General features: G+C 34.6%; 1 protein-coding gene across 1 annotated transcript in view; it reads left to right on the plus strand.

Moving 5' to 3' along the window:
* Positions 1-4,805: 4,805 nt before the first annotated feature.
* The window catches only part of LOC107044042, an 18,765-nt gene continuing 3,766 nt past the window's right edge, over positions 4,806-19,804 (plus strand). The window contains exons 1-2 of the mRNA XM_015265789.1: positions 4,806-4,949; positions 5,091-5,172. Of these exons, the coding sequence (XP_015121275.1) occupies positions 4,881-4,949; positions 5,091-5,172 (151 nt within the window). The 5' untranslated portion in view covers positions 4,806-4,880. The remainder of the gene's footprint in view (positions 4,950-5,090; positions 5,173-19,804) is intronic.

Raw genomic sequence — 19,804 nt, forward strand, 5'->3', positions numbered from 1 at the left:
GGGGCCCATAACCCCCGTTTGGCCTCTGTGTCGGTAATGAAATTTACAGAACATTAACAATATCAAATTCTGGAAAATTTTGGCTTTAAAAAGTCAACAGATAGTTATTTCGATGATATCTTGGAAAAAAGTAGGGCTGAGGTGGAAAATGGCAAAGAATCGTTCTCATAGTAAGTAAATGTTTCCTAACATAGATTTCTCTAAAATCTCCTCTTAGTAGATATTCATGAAAGAACGGGGTAGATTGATTTTATACAATTTTTACTCCAAGAAGTAAAAAGGAATAATTTTTCAAATATTCCTCAAACAAAGTGGCGTGGGGATGGAAATTGCAATAAATTCAGCTAGTTTTTTCCTTCCAAAGATGTTGGTAAAGTAACAGTCGGGTGTTCGGCAATTTTCGTTCCAAAGTTACAGACATAATTTTCGAAATACCTTAAAAACTAGTAGGTTGAGAGGAAAATGTAAAAAAATCATCTTCGCTGAGCGGAAATGTCTTCTGACGGATTTTGAAAAAATCTCCCATTTTCCAAGCTAATTTCGAACGAAATGAGCGGATTGTTTAAAAACAATTTATACTCCAAAAAGTACATATTGTTGTAGAGCCAAAGATACGTAAGTGGTGTATACTACAAGCATAACTTTTACGCCTCTTTAGCTCACAACGTGGATGTAATTTTTTTTATTATTTCTAAAACTAGTGGCTTGAGGAAACAAGTACCAAGGATCGTTATCGTAAATAATAAAATTACTCACAAAAACAATTAGTTTTCTTATAAATACAGCTAAACCTCTTTCTCTGAAAGATATTTGGAACATAACGGTCAGATTTCGGGCAGTTGTGGCTCCAGAGTTATATAGGGGAGGGCGGGGACAATAAACATTGTCGACTTTTCTAAACTGTTTATAACTACGAAATACATTCATCAATTAAGCTCAGTCTGGCCTCGTCAACAGTTGAATGAATTATTGGCATTTCAAAAAATATAAAGTGTCCATATTGCCACACTTTCCCCAACACATAATTACCTAAATATCTTGGAAACTAGTGGATTGTAGGAACAATGTCAGAAATCTTTCTCGTAGTTTTGGACATTTTCTACGAAATAGTTCATCTAATGAACTCCTCCAAACTTCTTCACTCCGAAGTTATGTGGACTACACTACTACATACTCACCATTCATGAAAAGGGTTTCTGTTATCCACGGGCAGAAGTCGATTGCACTATCCTTCGGCCCCATCCCATACGCCACTGCCATCTGAATAGAACAGTTTTCAATAAATTTTCATATTTCTTACACGGAGGAGGGTGTAGGTCGCAGTTGAAACAGAATTAAAGACGAATAGGTTAGATACTTTGAATGTCATCAAGTCTTTGTTGTTGATGAGTTATTGATTACCTCCAATGCACTCCAATTACTGAAGATCCTTTGTGTAACACTGAGTATAAAGTCTTTCGCGCTCGACATAATTATTCAGAAAAATGTATAAAATTGAGAGGGAAGTAACACATGCATCCGATGTATTTACAAATTCACACTGACCTCAAGGTATTGTAGAATTGTGACTATTTCTCTGTCGGTAAAAACGTTTCCAATGTTATCCAATCACTAAAAAAATCATTATCGGCAATATAATTAACAGCGAAATAATGAATTTTCTAATGAAATCAATTTAGATCATTTGGGAATCATTTGGGCTAGTTTAGAAACATGATTTTATCATTTAGGAACTAATAGTTTTTTTTTTGATTAATTTGTTTTTATACGGAATATAGTTAATAGGAGGTGAAATTGTCAAATGTTATTACGTTTCGAGTTTCAGAAATTCAGAAACGATACAAAAAATCATCTCCATTTGTAGGAAATTTAAATTTCAGTGGATAAGGAATTGCAAAAAAAATTATTTCATAAATCTTTCGACCCCAGTGGCTTGGCGCAGAGGGTAAATTCATTGCCTCACATGCGAAAGGTTCCGAGTTCAAATCCCGGCCGGGTAGAATGGTGCGATCTATAACCATTTTAAAGGCTTGATCATCATCGCAGTGTATACCCTACCAGGTCGAAGCGATGTAAAATAACGATAAAAAAAAATAATAATTCTTTTGATAAATTACCTAGTGGAAGAAAACAAGTTTTGAATTTCTTGAAAATTGGTTTCCAAATTTCTCAGGAACTGGTAGTTTTACACTTAGAAAAAAAATTAGTTTTGCCAAATATCCATTTACTTGACAGAAGTATTTTTTTTTCAGTACCGTATTTGTTCAGTCGAGTCATTCCCAGGCCATTCGTATTAGGTTTTAATTATGACAATTATATTGCTCTAGAAGATGATCATGTTATTAGTTATGACCTTGAGTGAACTCTCTGAATAATTATAAAATGATGTAAAATAAAATGATTATAAAATGAAATTCTTCCCTCTAGAAAATCAAAAATTTAGGAAAAATGAATAATCGATGGAGTTCATCTAAGGTCATGTGCAACATAGTCATCCTAGAGCATCTATGATTGTCATAATTGAAACGTAATTACTCACCTGGGAACAACTCGATTGGAGAAATACGATTTTGAAAAAATGAATGCTTCTCTTAAGTAAATGAATATTTGGAAAAAATAAGTTTTTTTCTCAGTGTACGGAACAACATAGAAATATCCGTTTTGTAGTTCATCAAATTTTCCACAAAAACAGTCCTTTGATGAATTCCCATAGACCACCTTCTTTCAAAAATATTTGAGAAGTTTATCTGTTTTCAACTCCATCCACTTGAAAAAAAATCAATTATTATTATTCAGAAAATTTCTTAAAATGAGTGCATTCAACGATGAATTTGAATACTTTCTTCCTTCCTTAACAATTTTTTGGAATTCGTAGTTCATTGAATTTCTTATAAAGGATTATTTTTTATAAACCTCCATAAATCTCAACGTTTAAAAAATATTGAGAAAATCTGTGAAGCCCGTGTAGTCATCTCCAAGCTCAAACATGGCATAAAAATTATTCCACGATTATTTCTGAAAGGTTTAGAAAGAAATACTTGAAGATTCTTTTCATTGCTCATAAAATTCTCACTTGTAATACCACGAGAGCTTCAAAATTATCGAGTATTTCCCGATAGGTTCGTTGCAAACAAATGAAGTCGTCAAGTTTTTCAGGAAAAATCACTCGCGCTTCGCGCTCGTGATTTTTATACCTGAAAAACTTGACTCCTTCATTTGTTTGCAACGAACCTATCGGGAAATACTCGATAATTTTGAAGCTCTCGTGGTATTACAAGTGAGAATTTTATGAGCAATGAAAAGAATCTTCAAGTATTTCTTTCTAAACCTTTCAGAAATAATCGTGGAATAATTTTTATGCCATGTTTGAGCTTGGAGATGACTACACGGGCTTCACAGATTTTCTCAATATTTTTTAAACGTTGAGATTTATGGAGGTTTATAAAAAATAATCCTTTATAAGAAATTCAATGAACTACGAATTCCAAAAAATTGTTAAGGAAGGAAGAAAGTATTCAAATTCATCGTTGAATGCACTCATTTTAAGAAATTTTCTGAATAATAATAATTGATTTTTTTTCAAGTGGATGGAGTTGAAAACAGATAAACTTCTCAAATATTTTTGAAAGAAGGTGGTCTATGGGAATTCATCAAAGGACTGTTTTTGTGGAAAATTTGATGAACTACAAAACGGATATTTCTATGTTGTTCCGTACACTGAGAAAAAAACTTATTTTTTCCAAATATTCATTTACTTAAGAGAAGCATTCATTTTTTCAAAATCGTATTTCTCCAATCGAGTTGTTCCCAGGTGAGTAATTACGTTTCAATTATGACAATCATAGATGCTCTAGGATGACTATGTTGCACATGACCTTAGATGAACTCCATCGATTATTCATTTTTCCTAAATTTTTTATTTTCTAGAGGGAAGAATTTCATTTTATAATCATTTTATTTTACATCATTTTATAATTATTCAGAGAGTTCACTCAAGGTCATAACTAATAACATGATCATCTTCTAGAGCAATATAATTGTCATAATTAAAACCTAATACGAATGGCCTGGGAATGACTCGACTGAACAAATACGGTACTGAAAAAAAAATACTTCTGTCAAGTAAATGGATATTTGGCAAAACTAATTTTTTTTCTAAGTGTAAAACTACCAGTTCCTGAGAAATTTGGAAACCAATTTTCAAGAAATTCAAAACTTGTTTTCTTCCACTAGGTAATTTATCAAAAGAATTATTATTTTTTTTTATCGTTATTTTACATCGCTTCGACCTGGTAGGGTATACACTGCGATGATGATCAAGCCTTTAAAATGGTTATAGATCGCACCATTCTACCCGGCCGGGATTTGAACTCGGAACCTTTCGCATGTGAGGCAATGAATTTACCCTCTGCGCCAAGCCACTGGGGTCGAAAGATTTATGAAATAATTTTTTTTGCAATTCCTTATCCACTGAAATTTAAATTTCCTACAAATGGAGATGATTTTTTGTATCGTTTCTGAATTTCTGAAACTCGAAACGTAATAACATTTGACAATTTCACCTCCTATTAACTATATTCCGTATAAAAACAAATTAATCAAAAAAAAAACTATTAGTTCCTAAATGATAAAATCATGTTTCTAAACTAGCCCAAATGATTCCCAAATGATCTAAATTGATTTCATTAGAAAATTCATTATTTCGCTGTTAATTATATTGCCGATAATGATTTTTTTAGTGATTGGATAACATTGGAAACGTTTTTACCGACAGAGAAATAGTCACAATTCTACAATACCTTGAGGTCAGTGTGAATTTGTAAATACATCGGATGCATGTGTTACTTCCCTCTCAATTTTATACATTTTTCTGAATAATTATGTCGAGCGCGAAAGACTTTATACTCAGTGTTACACAAAGGATCTTCAGTAATTGGAGTGCATTGGAGGTAATCAATAACTCATCAACAACAAAGACTTGATGACATTCAAAGTATCTAACCTATTCGTCTTTAATTCTGTTTCAACTGCGACCTACACCCTCCTCCGTGTAAGAAATATGAAAATTTATTGAAAACTGTTCTATTCAGATGGCAGTGGCGTATGGGATGGGGCCGAAGGATAGTGCAATCGACTTCTGCCCGTGGATAACAGAAACCCTTTTCATGAATGGTGAGTATGTAGTAGTGTAGTCCACATAACTTCGGAGTGAAGAAGTTTGGAGGAGTTCATTAGATGAACTATTTCGTAGAAAATGTCCAAAACTACGAGAAAGATTTCTGACATTGTTCCTACAATCCACTAGTTTCCAAGATATTTAGGTAATTATGTGTTGGGGAAAGTGTGGCAATATGGACACTTTATATTTTTTGAAATGCCAATAATTCATTCAACTGTTGACGAGGCCAGACTGAGCTTAATTGATGAATGTATTTCGTAGTTATAAACAGTTTAGAAAAGTCGACAATGTTTATTGTCCCCGCCCTCCCCTATATAACTCTGGAGCCACAACTGCCCGAAATCTGACCGTTATGTTCCAAATATCTTTCAGAGAAAGAGGTTTAGCTGTATTTATAAGAAAACTAATTGTTTTTGTGAGTAATTTTATTATTTACGATAACGATCCTTGGTACTTGTTTCCTCAAGCCACTAGTTTTAGAAATAATAAAAAAAATTACATCCACGTTGTGAGCTAAAGAGGCGTAAAAGTTATGCTTGTAGTATACACCACTTACGTATCTTTGGCTCTACAACAATATGTACTTTTTGGAGTATAAATTGTTTTTAAACAATCCGCTCATTTCGTTCGAAATTAGCTTGGAAAATGGGAGATTTTTTCAAAATCCGTCAGAAGACATTTCCGCTCAGCGAAGATGATTTTTTTACATTTTCCTCTCAACCTACTAGTTTTTAAGGTATTTCGAAAATTATGTCTGTAACTTTGGAACGAAAATTGCCGAACACCCGACTGTTACTTTACCAACATCTTTGGAAGGAAAAAACTAGCTGAATTTATTGCAATTTCCATCCCCACGCCACTTTGTTTGAGGAATATTTGAAAAATTATTCCTTTTTACTTCTTGGAGTAAAAATTGTATAAAATCAATCTACCCCGTTCTTTCATGAATATCTACTAAGAGGAGATTTTAGAGAAATCTATGTTAGGAAACATTTACTTACTATGAGAACGATTCTTTGCCATTTTCCACCTCAGCCCTACTTTTTTCCAAGATATCATCGAAATAACTATCTGTTGACTTTTTAAAGCCAAAATTTTCCAGAATTTGATATTGTTAATGTTCTGTAAATTTCATTACCGACACAGAGGCCAAACGGGGGTTATGGGCCCCTCGAACTCGATTTTTCCATTTTACGAGAAAATAATCCTTAAGATATTTTTAAAAAACTAATCCGTGATAGGTTGATAAATTCGAAATATGGTGAATTCTTTGGAAAATGTTGTCCTGCTTAGTTTCTGTGATATTGAACTCTAAACAATGGGAATTTCATGAAAGCATTTATTATTTGATTCAAACAGTTATTGTTATCTTCATCAACAACATATGAGAATAGAAATACTCAATAACTTATGAGAATGCAATAAATTAAGACATTTAGAATTCATTCCGGAATTCCATAGGGACTCACTTTTGGATGGTATTGTCTTGGGGCCCTCCAACACCTACATTTGAAAACAAAAATGAGTCAATTCCATCAGTTTATTAGCGAGCAATTAAAGAACAAGTTTCCCACATACATACAGGCACACATACGGTAATGTCAAAAAATAATCTTTGAATTATTTTATTGGGAATTCATCATTGTTATGAAATTCGTATAATGAAATTGAGAAATGACCGACTTTAGTCGTCATTTTCCAATTTTATTCCCTCAACATACATTTGCTATTGCTAACTGATCAGCGAAAAATGTGAGCATTGGACCCCACAAATTAGTGGGTCATCGCTCAATTCCATTATTAAAATCATAAATTAAATCAGTCGTTTTTCGCTCCTCGCCCCCAGTGGTCGAGTCTTAAAGGGGGCTTCCCTCTCTTTCCCTAACAGACTCAAGAGAAATCTAAATTTTTTGGTGATCGCGAAATTATTGAACTACTGGTGGAAAATGTTCACAAAATCGATCTACCTTCGCGTTTCTTCTCATATTGTAATGCACTTAAGTTGATACTATTCGTGGTAACTTATGGAATTAATAGTAGATAGCTATCCAGCGCGTTTGCGTAGGCATACTGTATCCTTAAATAGAGAATAGTGTCATTTCTTGCATATAAGGGACATTCAATATTTTATTTTGAAAGTAGCGCCATATGGTTTCGTTGCCGGTGATGAAATCATTAGTTTACCGAAAAGTTCATATATTAGTTATAGTGTTGAATATTTTTCAATATAATTGTAAAATCTATATCCATTATTAGAAACCTAATAATCAATGTAAAATCATTCATAATAATTTTGTTAAAATTTTGAAACCGGGTCAATAAATATTATAAATCAAATTAATCTGTCAATTCTAAGCAGGAACTTGAACTAATTTTTACTTCTGAAAATTCCTTCCTATCGTAAAAAGGAGAAAGGAAATCGATCTCGAAATATCTCGAAAATGTCGAAAAAGCGTAAGCGTAAGACTGAAACCGAAGCACCACTACTTGAGGAAATGAGAAGGCGCGTGCGGAGCACGCGCGGCCGATCTCGTGTAATAAAAACTAAAAGAGATGAAAGAAAACCCTTCAGAATATTATTTTCTTGATAATTCTTGAATTATGTTTCGAGAGTATTAAATTTAAAATATAAAAAGTTGTCCCCAACGCTGACAACATCTCCGAACATAACAATACGTACAGGCAGGGTTTGAAAATGGCATGTTCGGACTTTTTGGATCATAATAGGTTGATATACCACAAAGAAACCGAAACTCATATTTGAACGATTACAATGCTTTCATTTAGAAGCAAAATTGTCTAAAATCAATTTTTGCCAATATTTCGCAAAAAAAAGAAGTCGAAAGAGAATTTCTCAGTTCTTTTCCAGTTCAGTCATGAAATTTTTTTTATTCAGTCATGAAAAACTTGCGAGTCAGGGAAAATCTAGTTTTTGTTCGTAAATCTAGTTCTCAACAGATTTAAAAAACTATCTCTGTATTTTTCAAAGTAACGATTGTCCAAAAACAGTCACTCCCCTGTTATGAAACATTTTGCCAGAAATGATTTAGAGAGGTTAATCATCTTTATGATGAATTTTCAAAATTCCGAAAAAAAAATTGCAGTTCATACAATTCTGGATTTTTTGGTTCTGACTGGCTTTTTAATCATTTAAATTCAGTTTAAGATTTTTTGTGTCATATCCATCTATTATGATCCAGAAAGTCAGAAAATACGTTTTTTAGCCCCTGGCCGCATGTATGTGTGTAGCCAAGTTTTTCTTTAATGCTTCGCTAATGCATCAATGGAATTTAATCTTATTTTTCAAACGGAGGCATTATTGAGCCCTATTCATCGATATTAATGGAAATGCAATTCATGTAGCAGATTCTCCCAATTATCGGTCTGATATTCCAATTCAACTTTTGTATTGGGCTACGAGTCTCATCCTTTTGCTTCCGAAGGGAAGCATTATTTTATGGATAGTTAGGAGAGCTTTATCCTAAATTTTTAGCCTTGTGAGTCTAGTAACAGAGGAGAAACCTTGAGGTGAATTTTTTTTCTGATTTAAAAAAAACTTAAATCTGACGGCTACAGTTGTACTTTGACAGAAATATGATATACGTATGTTTCTCCTGAAAAATGCTGAATTTTTCGAAAAGAAAAGTTTATTTTATGACACTAGGCCCGATAAATCTCGCCATCGCATAAGATTATAAAGTCACGTTCATCAGATAATACTTTATCCCCTGATGACATAATGTATATTTTCATGCCATTAGTCCTTGACGCTTAAAAACGTCTTGTTCGTTGGAATTATGCCGTTCTTTTTTCGTCCGCCACATCGACTTAAACATAAATTTCTTCCTTTGGAAAAATATTTTTCTCCGTATTTACCTGAAGTTTCAACTTGCGCCTCCTGATTAAAGCTGAATAATTTTATGAAAACTGAAAACAAATTATCTAACTCTTCGACAACATTTCATGATGCATGATTATCAAGGTTCTTCTCCTTCGCAATACAATTCATTCTAATAATATTCTTAAGTTTTAATGAGACCACAATTGGAGTGTTTGAATGAGAAATTACAAGATTTTAAAATCGATCTGTGAACTGAGGCTGTGGGTTTGGCATTTGATTGAGTTTAGAAAGGTTCCGACATCTAATCCCGGCTGGTCATATAATGAGCTTTTATCCATTGCCATCTTAATAAGGTGCCTAAATAATAGCCATGAAAAGAGTACATGAAAGGGTTAGTCTGGCATAATGGGTTAACAATTTCGATTTTTTTTCATGTTTTCGCCTAGCTATATTCTTTAAGACTATTTCGATCGAAATTTCACATCGATATCTCGAAAATTATTGATGCTATAGGTATTTCAATACAACACCTATGAATGGAACGGTCGCTGGACCGTCCCAGCCCCTGCTGCGCGGTTCTGAGACGTCCCCAAGATACAGGTACTTTGTCCTCTAAGGTTTTCCTCATTACCTCTATTCCTTTATTATCCTCGAAATTGCACTTTTCAATTATGGCTTTCCTAGGTGTAATGACGAGAATTTAAATAACAGAATTTTGCGCGGCCGTCGTGTCTGGATTTTAGTGAGGGTTTTTATTCGTTGATTTTTATTGGCCTTATATGGGACATTCCATGTCAACTCAGCCACGCCGAATTTTTTTTTGTCTAGAAAAAATGATTTGATTGCCGCATTTCGAACTACTATATATAGACAGTATTCCTGCCAAATTTCATTGCCTCATGATTTTTTGTTTCTGAGATAATGACTACCAAACTTTAAATTTTCAAAAATTCATAACTTTTGAATGGCGCATCCGATTCGAACAAATAAAAAAAGAAAGTTTTTGTTTTCGTTCATACTTTCAGTGAAAAAATACTCCATAGGCGTGAAGAAGCTTCTACACCTCTTTTTCGATGAATTTTGACGTTTTTATTTTTTTTCGGCTCCAGGGCCGTCCGGTATTCGACTGGAATATTTTTTTATGATAGAGGACGTCCATATATAATGTAAAAAAAATACGCCAATATGGGAGAGACAACCAGTGCACCGGAGAAAATTTTTGTTTCCTAAATTTTCTGNATTTTTTTTCGGCTCCAGGGCCGTCCGGTATTCGACTGGAATATTTTTTTATGATAGAGGACGTCCATATATAATGTAAAAAAAATACGCCAATATGGGAGAGACAACCAGTGCACCGGAGAAAATTTTTGTTTCCTAAATTTTCTGGTTTTTCCGCTTTCTAGAGGAGCTGCCTCGTCTTTATTAAGAAATTGATATTTCAATCGATACTTTTGATGAATATGAGTTAGGAAAGAGATTCATCACGATAGAAAAGAGAAACAATGCGTCGGGAAAAAAATTTTCTCTGAAATTTTTGAGTTTTTTCGCTATCTATGAGAGCTATCCAAAGAAACAAACGTGTCAATCAATATTTTTTGCTCATAACGATGAAAAGGAAAGCCATCATGGAAGAGACAAGTAGTACACCAGAAAAATGTAATTTCTTCGCAATTTTCTTATTTTTTCTCCTTTTCTCTTTTTCTTCTTCTTTTCAATCTTTTTTTTGCTTCTTTCACCTTTCAATCGACAGTTTTCCCTTCTGCTAGATGGGAGGGACTATCAACAACATTACAAACCTCTTTCGAAAGACAAAGTACTCATCCAAAGAAGTGCGAAACATGGAAAAACAAGTTTTATTTTACTGTAACGACCTTTTTACATTTTTACAATAAGAGGCTATTATTATTTATCGTCTCCAACTACCACTTGCCCAATTGCACTGATTTACTATAGATCTGTTCATCACGATTACTGTTTTCTAAGTGCTTTCTGTTTTGTTGTTGTTGTTTGTTTTCGTTTCGGAAAAACTTCTTGGTTTTCCGCAGCCGAATATCGTTTCATTAACAATTGCTCTCCCGGTTTTGGAATGAAACAATGGTGTTTTTGAATGGCTGGAATAGCTTTGGCACTATCAAATCTTTCCCTCATTTCAGTTTTTATATTCTCATGTTCGTCCTTGGTAAAAAAAACACATCAATTCCTTTGAAATTCTCTTTTGACCATCGAATACAAAGCATCTGGCGTCAGAATAGGTTCATCAAGGACGATTTGCAAGCTTCTACGTCTCGCTTCTCTTTTGAAAACAGCACCCTCACCGTCACAAGCTCCTTTACCGTGTGCGGTTGCATGGAAATGGGCCTCTGCATCTATTCCAAAATCAGTCTTGTGATGCAGAAGATTAGCCATTTGGTAACGATTCTTGTAATGCTGTGCAGCTCCATCGGTGACATAGATGATTCTCTCGACATCTTTGAAGTTAATCTTCATATGTTGTTTTAGAATTTTCTGTACCAAGTAAACAGTTGCAGTATCGTGAGTAGTACTATCTGACAAAACAACTAAACTCCGATGCTGGATCTCGTTTCCTTCGCGATAGTAGTAAACACCGGGATGGACTGTACATTGGTCATTGTTGTAGTGGAAGGATTGAGCAGCATCTTGAGCCACAAAGGCATAATTTTCTGAGAAATCACAGTGCACTAGTACTTCGCCGTTATTCAAATTCTCTTTTCGATCTTTAACAAAAGCTGATTGTTCTTTAGCGATGAAGTGATGGGGTTTTAATACTTTTAATCGTTCGACACGAAGATTGACGAAGTCATCCGTCGCAAGCATTTGTGTCTGCAAGGTACACCTGTCAGTAGTTTGCCACATGACAATCTTTGTAATCCTTGAGTGGGCAGGGGGAATCTTTAATTAGAGTAATAATGTTGATGGCTTCGAGCATGAATTTGCAATTTTGATGATACGTGCAAACACATACGACATGAGTGCCATTTGCTCCCACCAGTACACATTGTTTTGGTCTCAGCTCAGCGAACTTACTGAAACCCACCAAAGCCTCTGGATGAGTATTTTTGTACTTCCTATGAAGGTGTTTCAGATTTTCGAGTATCATTTGCTTTTGCCCTACCTTCTTCTCTCCATTGATTTTGACGGATACTTTATCTTTCATCCCTGGCATGACAGGACTATTCTCTAGATGAAACTTGTGTACTTTCTCGACCGTTTGTTTTGGAAGTGAATGACCTGCTTTCGCAATTGGTGAGGCAAATACTCCTTTGATTTCTCTCAATTTTTTCGCTCTTGACGCCATGTATCTCGTAATGCCAAATTCAGAAGCGATTTTCCGCTCGCTCCACGACTGTGGAAGAACCGTCAAGATCTGCAAGTGCTCACCGTACTTTTCCAGATCATTGAATTTTTTCTTCAAACCATCCAGCATTTCTTCTAATTCTATTTCTCTCGAAGATCGATAGCGCTTTGATAAAGAAGGATCAGCGTCACTTTGGTCATCTTCCGTATCAGAATGCATGGGGGAACTGGAGAATTCAGATACATTGTCCGCTTCTTGCGAATCGATTCTCAAGCAATTGTACAACGATGAAAACTCAATGAGGAAGTTGAAGTTTTCACTAAAACTAGAGCCTCAGGAAAAACTGATGATATTAAATCAATTAATTGATTCTTTTTGTTTTCTTTTCTCATTTGTTTGGTCATGATTAGGCGAACTTCCGATGATGATGACACAGTATAGCTCTCATAGAAAGCGAAAAGACGCAAAAATTTTGAAGAACATTTTTTTCCCGATGCATTGTTTCTCTTTTCCATCGTGACGCATCTCTTTTCTAACTCATATTCATCAAAGGTATGGATTGAAATGTCAATTTCTCAATAAAAACATGGCAGGTCTCCTAGAAGGCGTAAAAACGCGAAATTTTAGGAACGGACGGCCCTAGAGCCGAAAAAAAATATAAACGTAAAAAATCATCGAAATTTAGGTGTAAAAGCTTCTTCACACCTATGGAATATTTTTTTCCTGAAAGTATGAACGAAAATAAAAATTTTCTTTTTTTATTTGTTCGAATCGGATGCGCCATTCAAAAGTTGTGAATTTTTGAAAATGTAAAGTTTGGTAGTCATTATCTCAGAAATAAAAAATCATGAGGCAATGAAATTTGGCAGGAATACTGTCTATATATAGTAATTCGAAATGCGGCAATCAAATCATTTTTTCTAGCCAAAAAAAATCCGGGGTGGCTGAGTTGACATGGAATGTCCCATATACGAAATGATGCTCCGAAATGAATTGCACTTGCAGGTAAAATTGACGGAAATTTTGATGTCAGAATTTTTCGAGCCTCAGTCGTGTCTAGCACTTAGTGGAGAGCAAAACAACTTTTTAAAATGAAACCTGGTATTCGCAAGGGGAGTCGAGCTAGTAATTAGCGGGCATATAGACCCAAAAAGCTAATACATCATCCCCCTAAAACTGTTAACACGAATAGTGAATCAGCTGATAGTAGTACATCAGGTGAAAAGTTGAAAGATAGAGATTATGACTCCAGGAAAATTGATCCTGTGCATAACTATAGAATTAACGATTTTTCCTCTGTTTGCACATTACTGAGCGGAATTCTTGTCTGTGGAACTTGTCGCGGTATTGCGAAATTTGATGCCGACGATGAACAGGGTTTGCGATTTCAAATAGTGGTGAATTGTCAATGTGGTCAACAAAAAATTGCGTCAGGTATGTTAGTGAAGAAACAATTTGAAATTACCATTAGAATTATTTTTGTGATACGTTTGATGGGATTAGGCTTAAAAAAGGTGAATATGTTTTACGGTTTGAACACAAACAAACCCAAGTATCGGTTTTACTTTATATGTACAATAGACTCTCCGTAACTCTCCACGTCTCTAGCTTTCTACTCATCACCGAGCGAGGGGAATATCGACCCCCACTACGTGTGTGACGTCACGCATGGGTGAGAGCTCTGTGTTTTGCATATGCGTGAGGGCATAACCTCAACATGAGTGTGGTGAAGAGAAAAAGAAAAATCACAGAAGTCGAATTACATATCAAATTGAAAGCTTTGAAAGAATTGGACGATGAATTTCCTATTGAGGTTATTGCCAACGAGCTCGGTGTTCATTAAAAAAAAACAGTGCAAGGGTGGAATAAAAATAAAGAAAATCACAAGTGGCAAAGTGATCATAACAAACAGCTCCCAGTCAAGAGGAAACATTTGAAAAAACCAGTGAACGATCTCGTTTCATCAAAAAACTCGTTTTTTCACCAAAAATCTCGTTTCATCAAAAACATCAGAAAAGTTTGGGAGTTTAAATATATAAATCATTGAAACTATGGCATTTATACCCAGATATCTTCATCACTGAGCAAAGAGGAAAATAGAAATTATTTGTTGAGAGAGTGGGAAAAAATGAGCTTCAGGTTGGAATAAACATTTATGCTTTTAGACATTGATGTCGCATGATGTAAGTTCTAAAAAACGAGGTTTGTTCCCACGCCAGACTCAACCCCGAATTTTTTATTGAGCCTCTCGTTATCGAGAAATGATATTATCATCAACTCAATTGCTGTTAACTAACTAACTGCCAATTGAAAGGTTTTGACCACTGATCTCTATATAACTGGATGGCTTGTTCCCTAAAGCGCTTCTGAAGCAAATTGAGGGCTCACCCAGCGCCTCTATCACCGGCGGTAGTACTAAAATATACAACAATGCGCATGCGTGGGCATGATATACGAAGTGGGGGGTGGTAATATGACAGTCAGGATCCAGAAATGCCCTTGACATTTTACCACCTTTATGCTCATGAAAAATGAGGGGATGAAAAACAAAACTCGTCCAAATGGTATCCATCAGGGTATTTTATTCCTATTCTATTTATTTTTAGATTTTTTCATTTGTTGTTTGATTGAATCCTTCAATCGCCAAGAATATCGACTGAATGAATATCGACTGTACGATATTACATACTTACTCATGAAACGATAGATTTTTCCATTGTGTTTTATCTTTCTTACAATAAACACAACAAACCATTGTAACTCATATGAGATACAATGTTTCAACAACTTAATTTTAAATTATTTTCCGTGGTAAGTTAATAAACAATATCGCAAGACAAATAAAAACACGTCGCTCAGCTCCACAATGAATTTTTGGTTATAAACGCACGGTAAAATTACCATTCCCACTAGCAACAATTTAGATGATGCATGCGCACTGGTATCGGATTTAGTACCACCGCCGGTAATAGACGGCGCTGGATGAGCCTTCAAATCGCCTCACTTTTGACGTGCTGGGCCCATAAGGATAAGCTATCCAGTTGTATAGAGATCAGTGGTTTTGATACGTAATGAAGAGGTTAGGACGGCTTATAGGGTATGGCGATAGGTATAGCGTTTTCGCTCGAATAGTCGCGGTGTCTCTTATGCGTAGGGAAGAGGCAACCTCTAGCTTTCCGTTCTTGGAATTCTGTCCCCCAAAAGTGGAGAGCTAGGGAGAGTCTACTGTACCTATTACACTGAGAGAAATGTCGTCTTAATATTACAAAACTAATTTTTTGCGCCAAATCTCTCATCGCTTGGGGATTAATTTCTTAGGGTAAGAATTCTGGATAATGTGTCAGATAATGTCAGATTTCGGTCAAGTGTTCATGACTTGAACATGAATATTTCATAATAAAGTGAGAAGAGAAATTTTCGTGTCAGAAGATGAAAAAATGACTAAAAATATTAAAAGCTTCGAGTCAGTGACTCATAAATCAGAGATCTTCATATTGAATGAATAGACAGTTTATGCAGAAAAAACCACCAGATATAAAACAATAAAATAAAAAAAACCACCAGATATAACAAAAATATAACCGTCGCTTATGCTCCATCGCTTTAAGTTCGAAGGGAAGTACTGAGATAAATACTCTTTTAAAGAGTATTTATTTCAATTCGAAAGAAGATATCTTTTTATTCAGTAACTTGCTTCTCAGCCCGAAAAGCACCGATTTCTTGTCAGATGTATGTGATGTTTTTCGCGCAAGAAATGATTTTTGTGATATGTAAATTTTTCTCTTAGTGTAGATTATGAAAAATTGATGTTTTTAGTTTTTGATTTTTTTCCTCTTAGCAAATTCTAAAATTTTACAATCCCTCATATTTTTTTTGTCATAAGATTCCGATTACGTATGATTACAACGTGGAATCAGATAAAACAACGAATTTTTATTTTTTTTATTTTAATTTTTGTCTGAAATTTTTCTTACTTTGTAATATATCCCTTCATTTACTAAAAGTCATTTAATGGCTCTTAAAGTAGCTCTACCCCTACGGCTGGACTCGTTGAGTGCTTTTGAAAAAAAAAAATTCTAAAAATAATTGTTTTGATGTCTAAATTATTAAAATAATTTATAAAGGACATAAGCATAAGAATTATTTCATTATTAATTGTTTTCAATAAAAGTATGAATAAATAGATTTTCAATTGACTAGCTTGGAAAAATTAGTGGCAACACTGTAGGATAATGTGATGGGTGAGAGAGGTCCTGCCAAGTGACAGCTAACCGAGCCGTCATTGTCTACTCCTGTTCACAGTCTCCCGTGATTCTGGTTAGAAATTGTTAATAATACAAAAAACAAAACGATAAATCGTTATCTAACAGGTGCCAATATTTTTTATTCTTTTTTTCTCGTTTTTAGGAAAAAAAAATCGATTTTAATTTTTGTTTTAACCGGAGCTGTGTCAAATTTAGCGTTTTTCACATAAGACCCTGTGTTAAATAATGAATTTTCTACATTTTCATTTATGAAAACTTGAACGACAATTAAATGAGGAAAAAAATTACGATTCCGAATCACACAGAGTTTTTAGGCGATTTGTTGTAGTTTTTAAAAATCTTTAAATTGAAATATAACCTCCTAAGGGTAGAGCTACTTTAAGGCCGAGCGAAGATTTAAATTTCAGCGCGATCTCCCCTTAAGGGGTCCCCTCAGTAATTTTAGCCACAAAATGACAATGTGCTAGCGAACTAAATATATTATATAATAATCAAGAATAGTATGAGGAAAATGGTAAAAAAACAGTGGTTTTCTCATTTTGTTGTTTAATTTTTTAAATTAATCATTCAAATTCCTGCTTATACATGGGCTTTATGAACGCCATTTTGTCCCTTATCTCTCATCCTGTTGACAGTATTCTAGTCAACAAAGGAAGCTATATTTATCTATATGAAACTTTAAAAAATACGGGCATGAAGTCTCATCGAGTTTTGCCATTAATTTGTCGAATAAATTAACGATAAAAATAATTGGCACGATGTCTATCACTAGGCAACGTACACCATGTTTGCTGTTTCATCTGTTAAAACCATTTTACGCTCCACATACCCGCGCCCATCCCCGTTTTACCCTCCTGAGAGGACCCCTCAAGTCATGATTTCAACGAAAAAGTCGTTTTTAAGGGTCAAGGAATAATGGGCTGAATTATAGTTTTTTTAGAAAAATTCAAGATTAAAAAAAAATATATGCATAACATTTTTTTGTAAAATGAAAACGGTAGCTGTCAGATTTAATTGAAAAAAAAACAAGCAGGGGTTGAAGCCTTTTTGGGAGAGGGCATTTGACCGTTACTTGATGGGTTATAACTTTTTTTTTTCGCCATCAATAGATTGATGGCCGGCTTCCGAATGGTTTGAACCATTTACCAAGATGTCCAGAAAAACTCGAATATCTCGCAAAATACTGAAGCAATTGAGCCCATTTTGAATATCAACTATTGTTATCTTAAGAGGAAAATTTTCTTCAAATCTCAGTTGATATCTTTATTTCTGCACAAGCTACTGTGGTTTTTATGAAAAAAAAAGATGATTTTCTGTGAAAAAACGGAAAAATGTAAATATCTCGTGAACTTTCATGGGCGCGAATGCATGTATTGGTTCAAGACATCAAGACGGAACATTAAAAAAAAACGACTATCGTTCGACAATGGACCTGAGAATGACACACAGTAATCACCATTGGTGCTTTCAACAGAATGTCAGATACAAACTTGAATATCGCCCAAACTAATTATCCGATTGAGCCCATTTTCAATACCAAACATTCTAGTGCAGAGAGGAAACTTCGTGCTAAATTTCAAGTTAATATATCGATTTTTGCGAACGTGAGAGTGCTCACAAGCATTTTTAACAAAAAACAGAAAAATTGAAATATCTCGAAAACTTTGAATAAACCGGTATATATATTATGATTGATTATTATAGGTGACATCGAGACGAGTATTTTGAAAAAAAAAATGAAATCGGTTGGATGGTTTCCGAGATATTTGCGAAAAACGATTTAGAAACAAATGGCAATTTCTCAAAAACGGCTGAATCGATTGAGCTGAAATTTGGCACAGAGTTAGTCGTCATTAATACCTATAATCTGACAAAATTTCAGATTTTTCTAAATCATTTTAGCCGGTTGATTCTCCAATATTCTAAAAGTTGACCACCCGATGGACATCCGCACAGACACACGGGGTGGTCAAACTTCGTATTTTGACGTTTCAGACCATTCTGCATCGTTTCCAAGCAAAATTAGAAAATCTAAAAATAGAACGATTACAATGCTTCCATTCGGAAGCAATTAGAGAAAAATTTCACTTCGAATACACTTTACAAATACACTTACGCGGCTAAAAATTTAGGATTGAGCTCTCCTAAACATGTATAACAAAGGGTGAACCTGGCAGCCCAATACAATATTTAACCCGAAATACGATGATGATAGTTAGGAGCATCTCCCATATATTCATTTTTAGAATTTGCGAATTTGTTCAAGTATCGGTCGTTCCTATTATTACCCAAAACAATAATGTTCTGAAATCAATCAATGGTGGTTGACAAAAATGGGTTCGATGTCCCTTTTATCGCGTTCGAAGATGAAGACGATAATTAACGATTAGTTTTAATCCTTGTTTTGATTTATAGAATAATTTCCAAAAATTTAGAATTTTTTTAAAAAGAGAATTCTGAAAATATTTTTAGACATTTTTCTTTAAATTAATTCAATCATAACTTGAAATATTTCTTTTAATGTCACCCTGTCGAAGTTGGAAGATCATTACAATAGCTATATCCGTTGGTTCAATTTTTATAATGATGAGGCTGAAGCTGGCGGGAGCAGTTCAGCGGGAGATGGGTATAGTTTGTGAGGCGGACTGTACGGTCCCCACCGTAGCCGCTCGCTCAACGCTACATCAGTAGCCACGAGTTTAAACCTCCTCCCAGACAAATTAAATGATAAAAAACAATCAAACAATTTTTTTTTATTATTATTATTTCTTAATGTATGACGAGGGTGGGGAATGATTTCTCGAGGAGGAATTTTATGATATTTTTTTTATTTTTATAAGTTTTTACGCGGTCAATAGGGGTGCAATAAACGCATACACCAATCGATGTCATTTTATTTTTAATGTGTCCCTAAGGTGTTAGGGGACCCTGTCCAACAAAAATTATCGCGGTGCACCTATTAGGGTATTTTTAATTAATTTTTTAAGATTCATTTCTCCCAACTTCCGGTGAACAAAATGGTGATGCACGGACACGCATGCACCAACCAACCCCATTCCATTTGGAATATGTAGCTAGGGGGTTGGGGGACCCTCCCCAACAAAAATTATCGCGGTGCGCCAATTAGGGGATTTTTAATAAATTTTTCAAGATTCATTTTGTGTAACTCCCGGTGAATGCGGTGGGGGTGCACGGACACGCAT

This window comes from Diachasma alloeum, unplaced genomic scaffold (assembly GCF_001412515.2).
Source record: "Diachasma alloeum isolate Michigan unplaced genomic scaffold, Dall2.0 Dall_scaffold_00665, whole genome shotgun sequence".
In the NCBI taxonomy this organism is placed as follows: Eukaryota; Metazoa; Arthropoda; class Insecta; order Hymenoptera; family Braconidae; genus Diachasma; species Diachasma alloeum.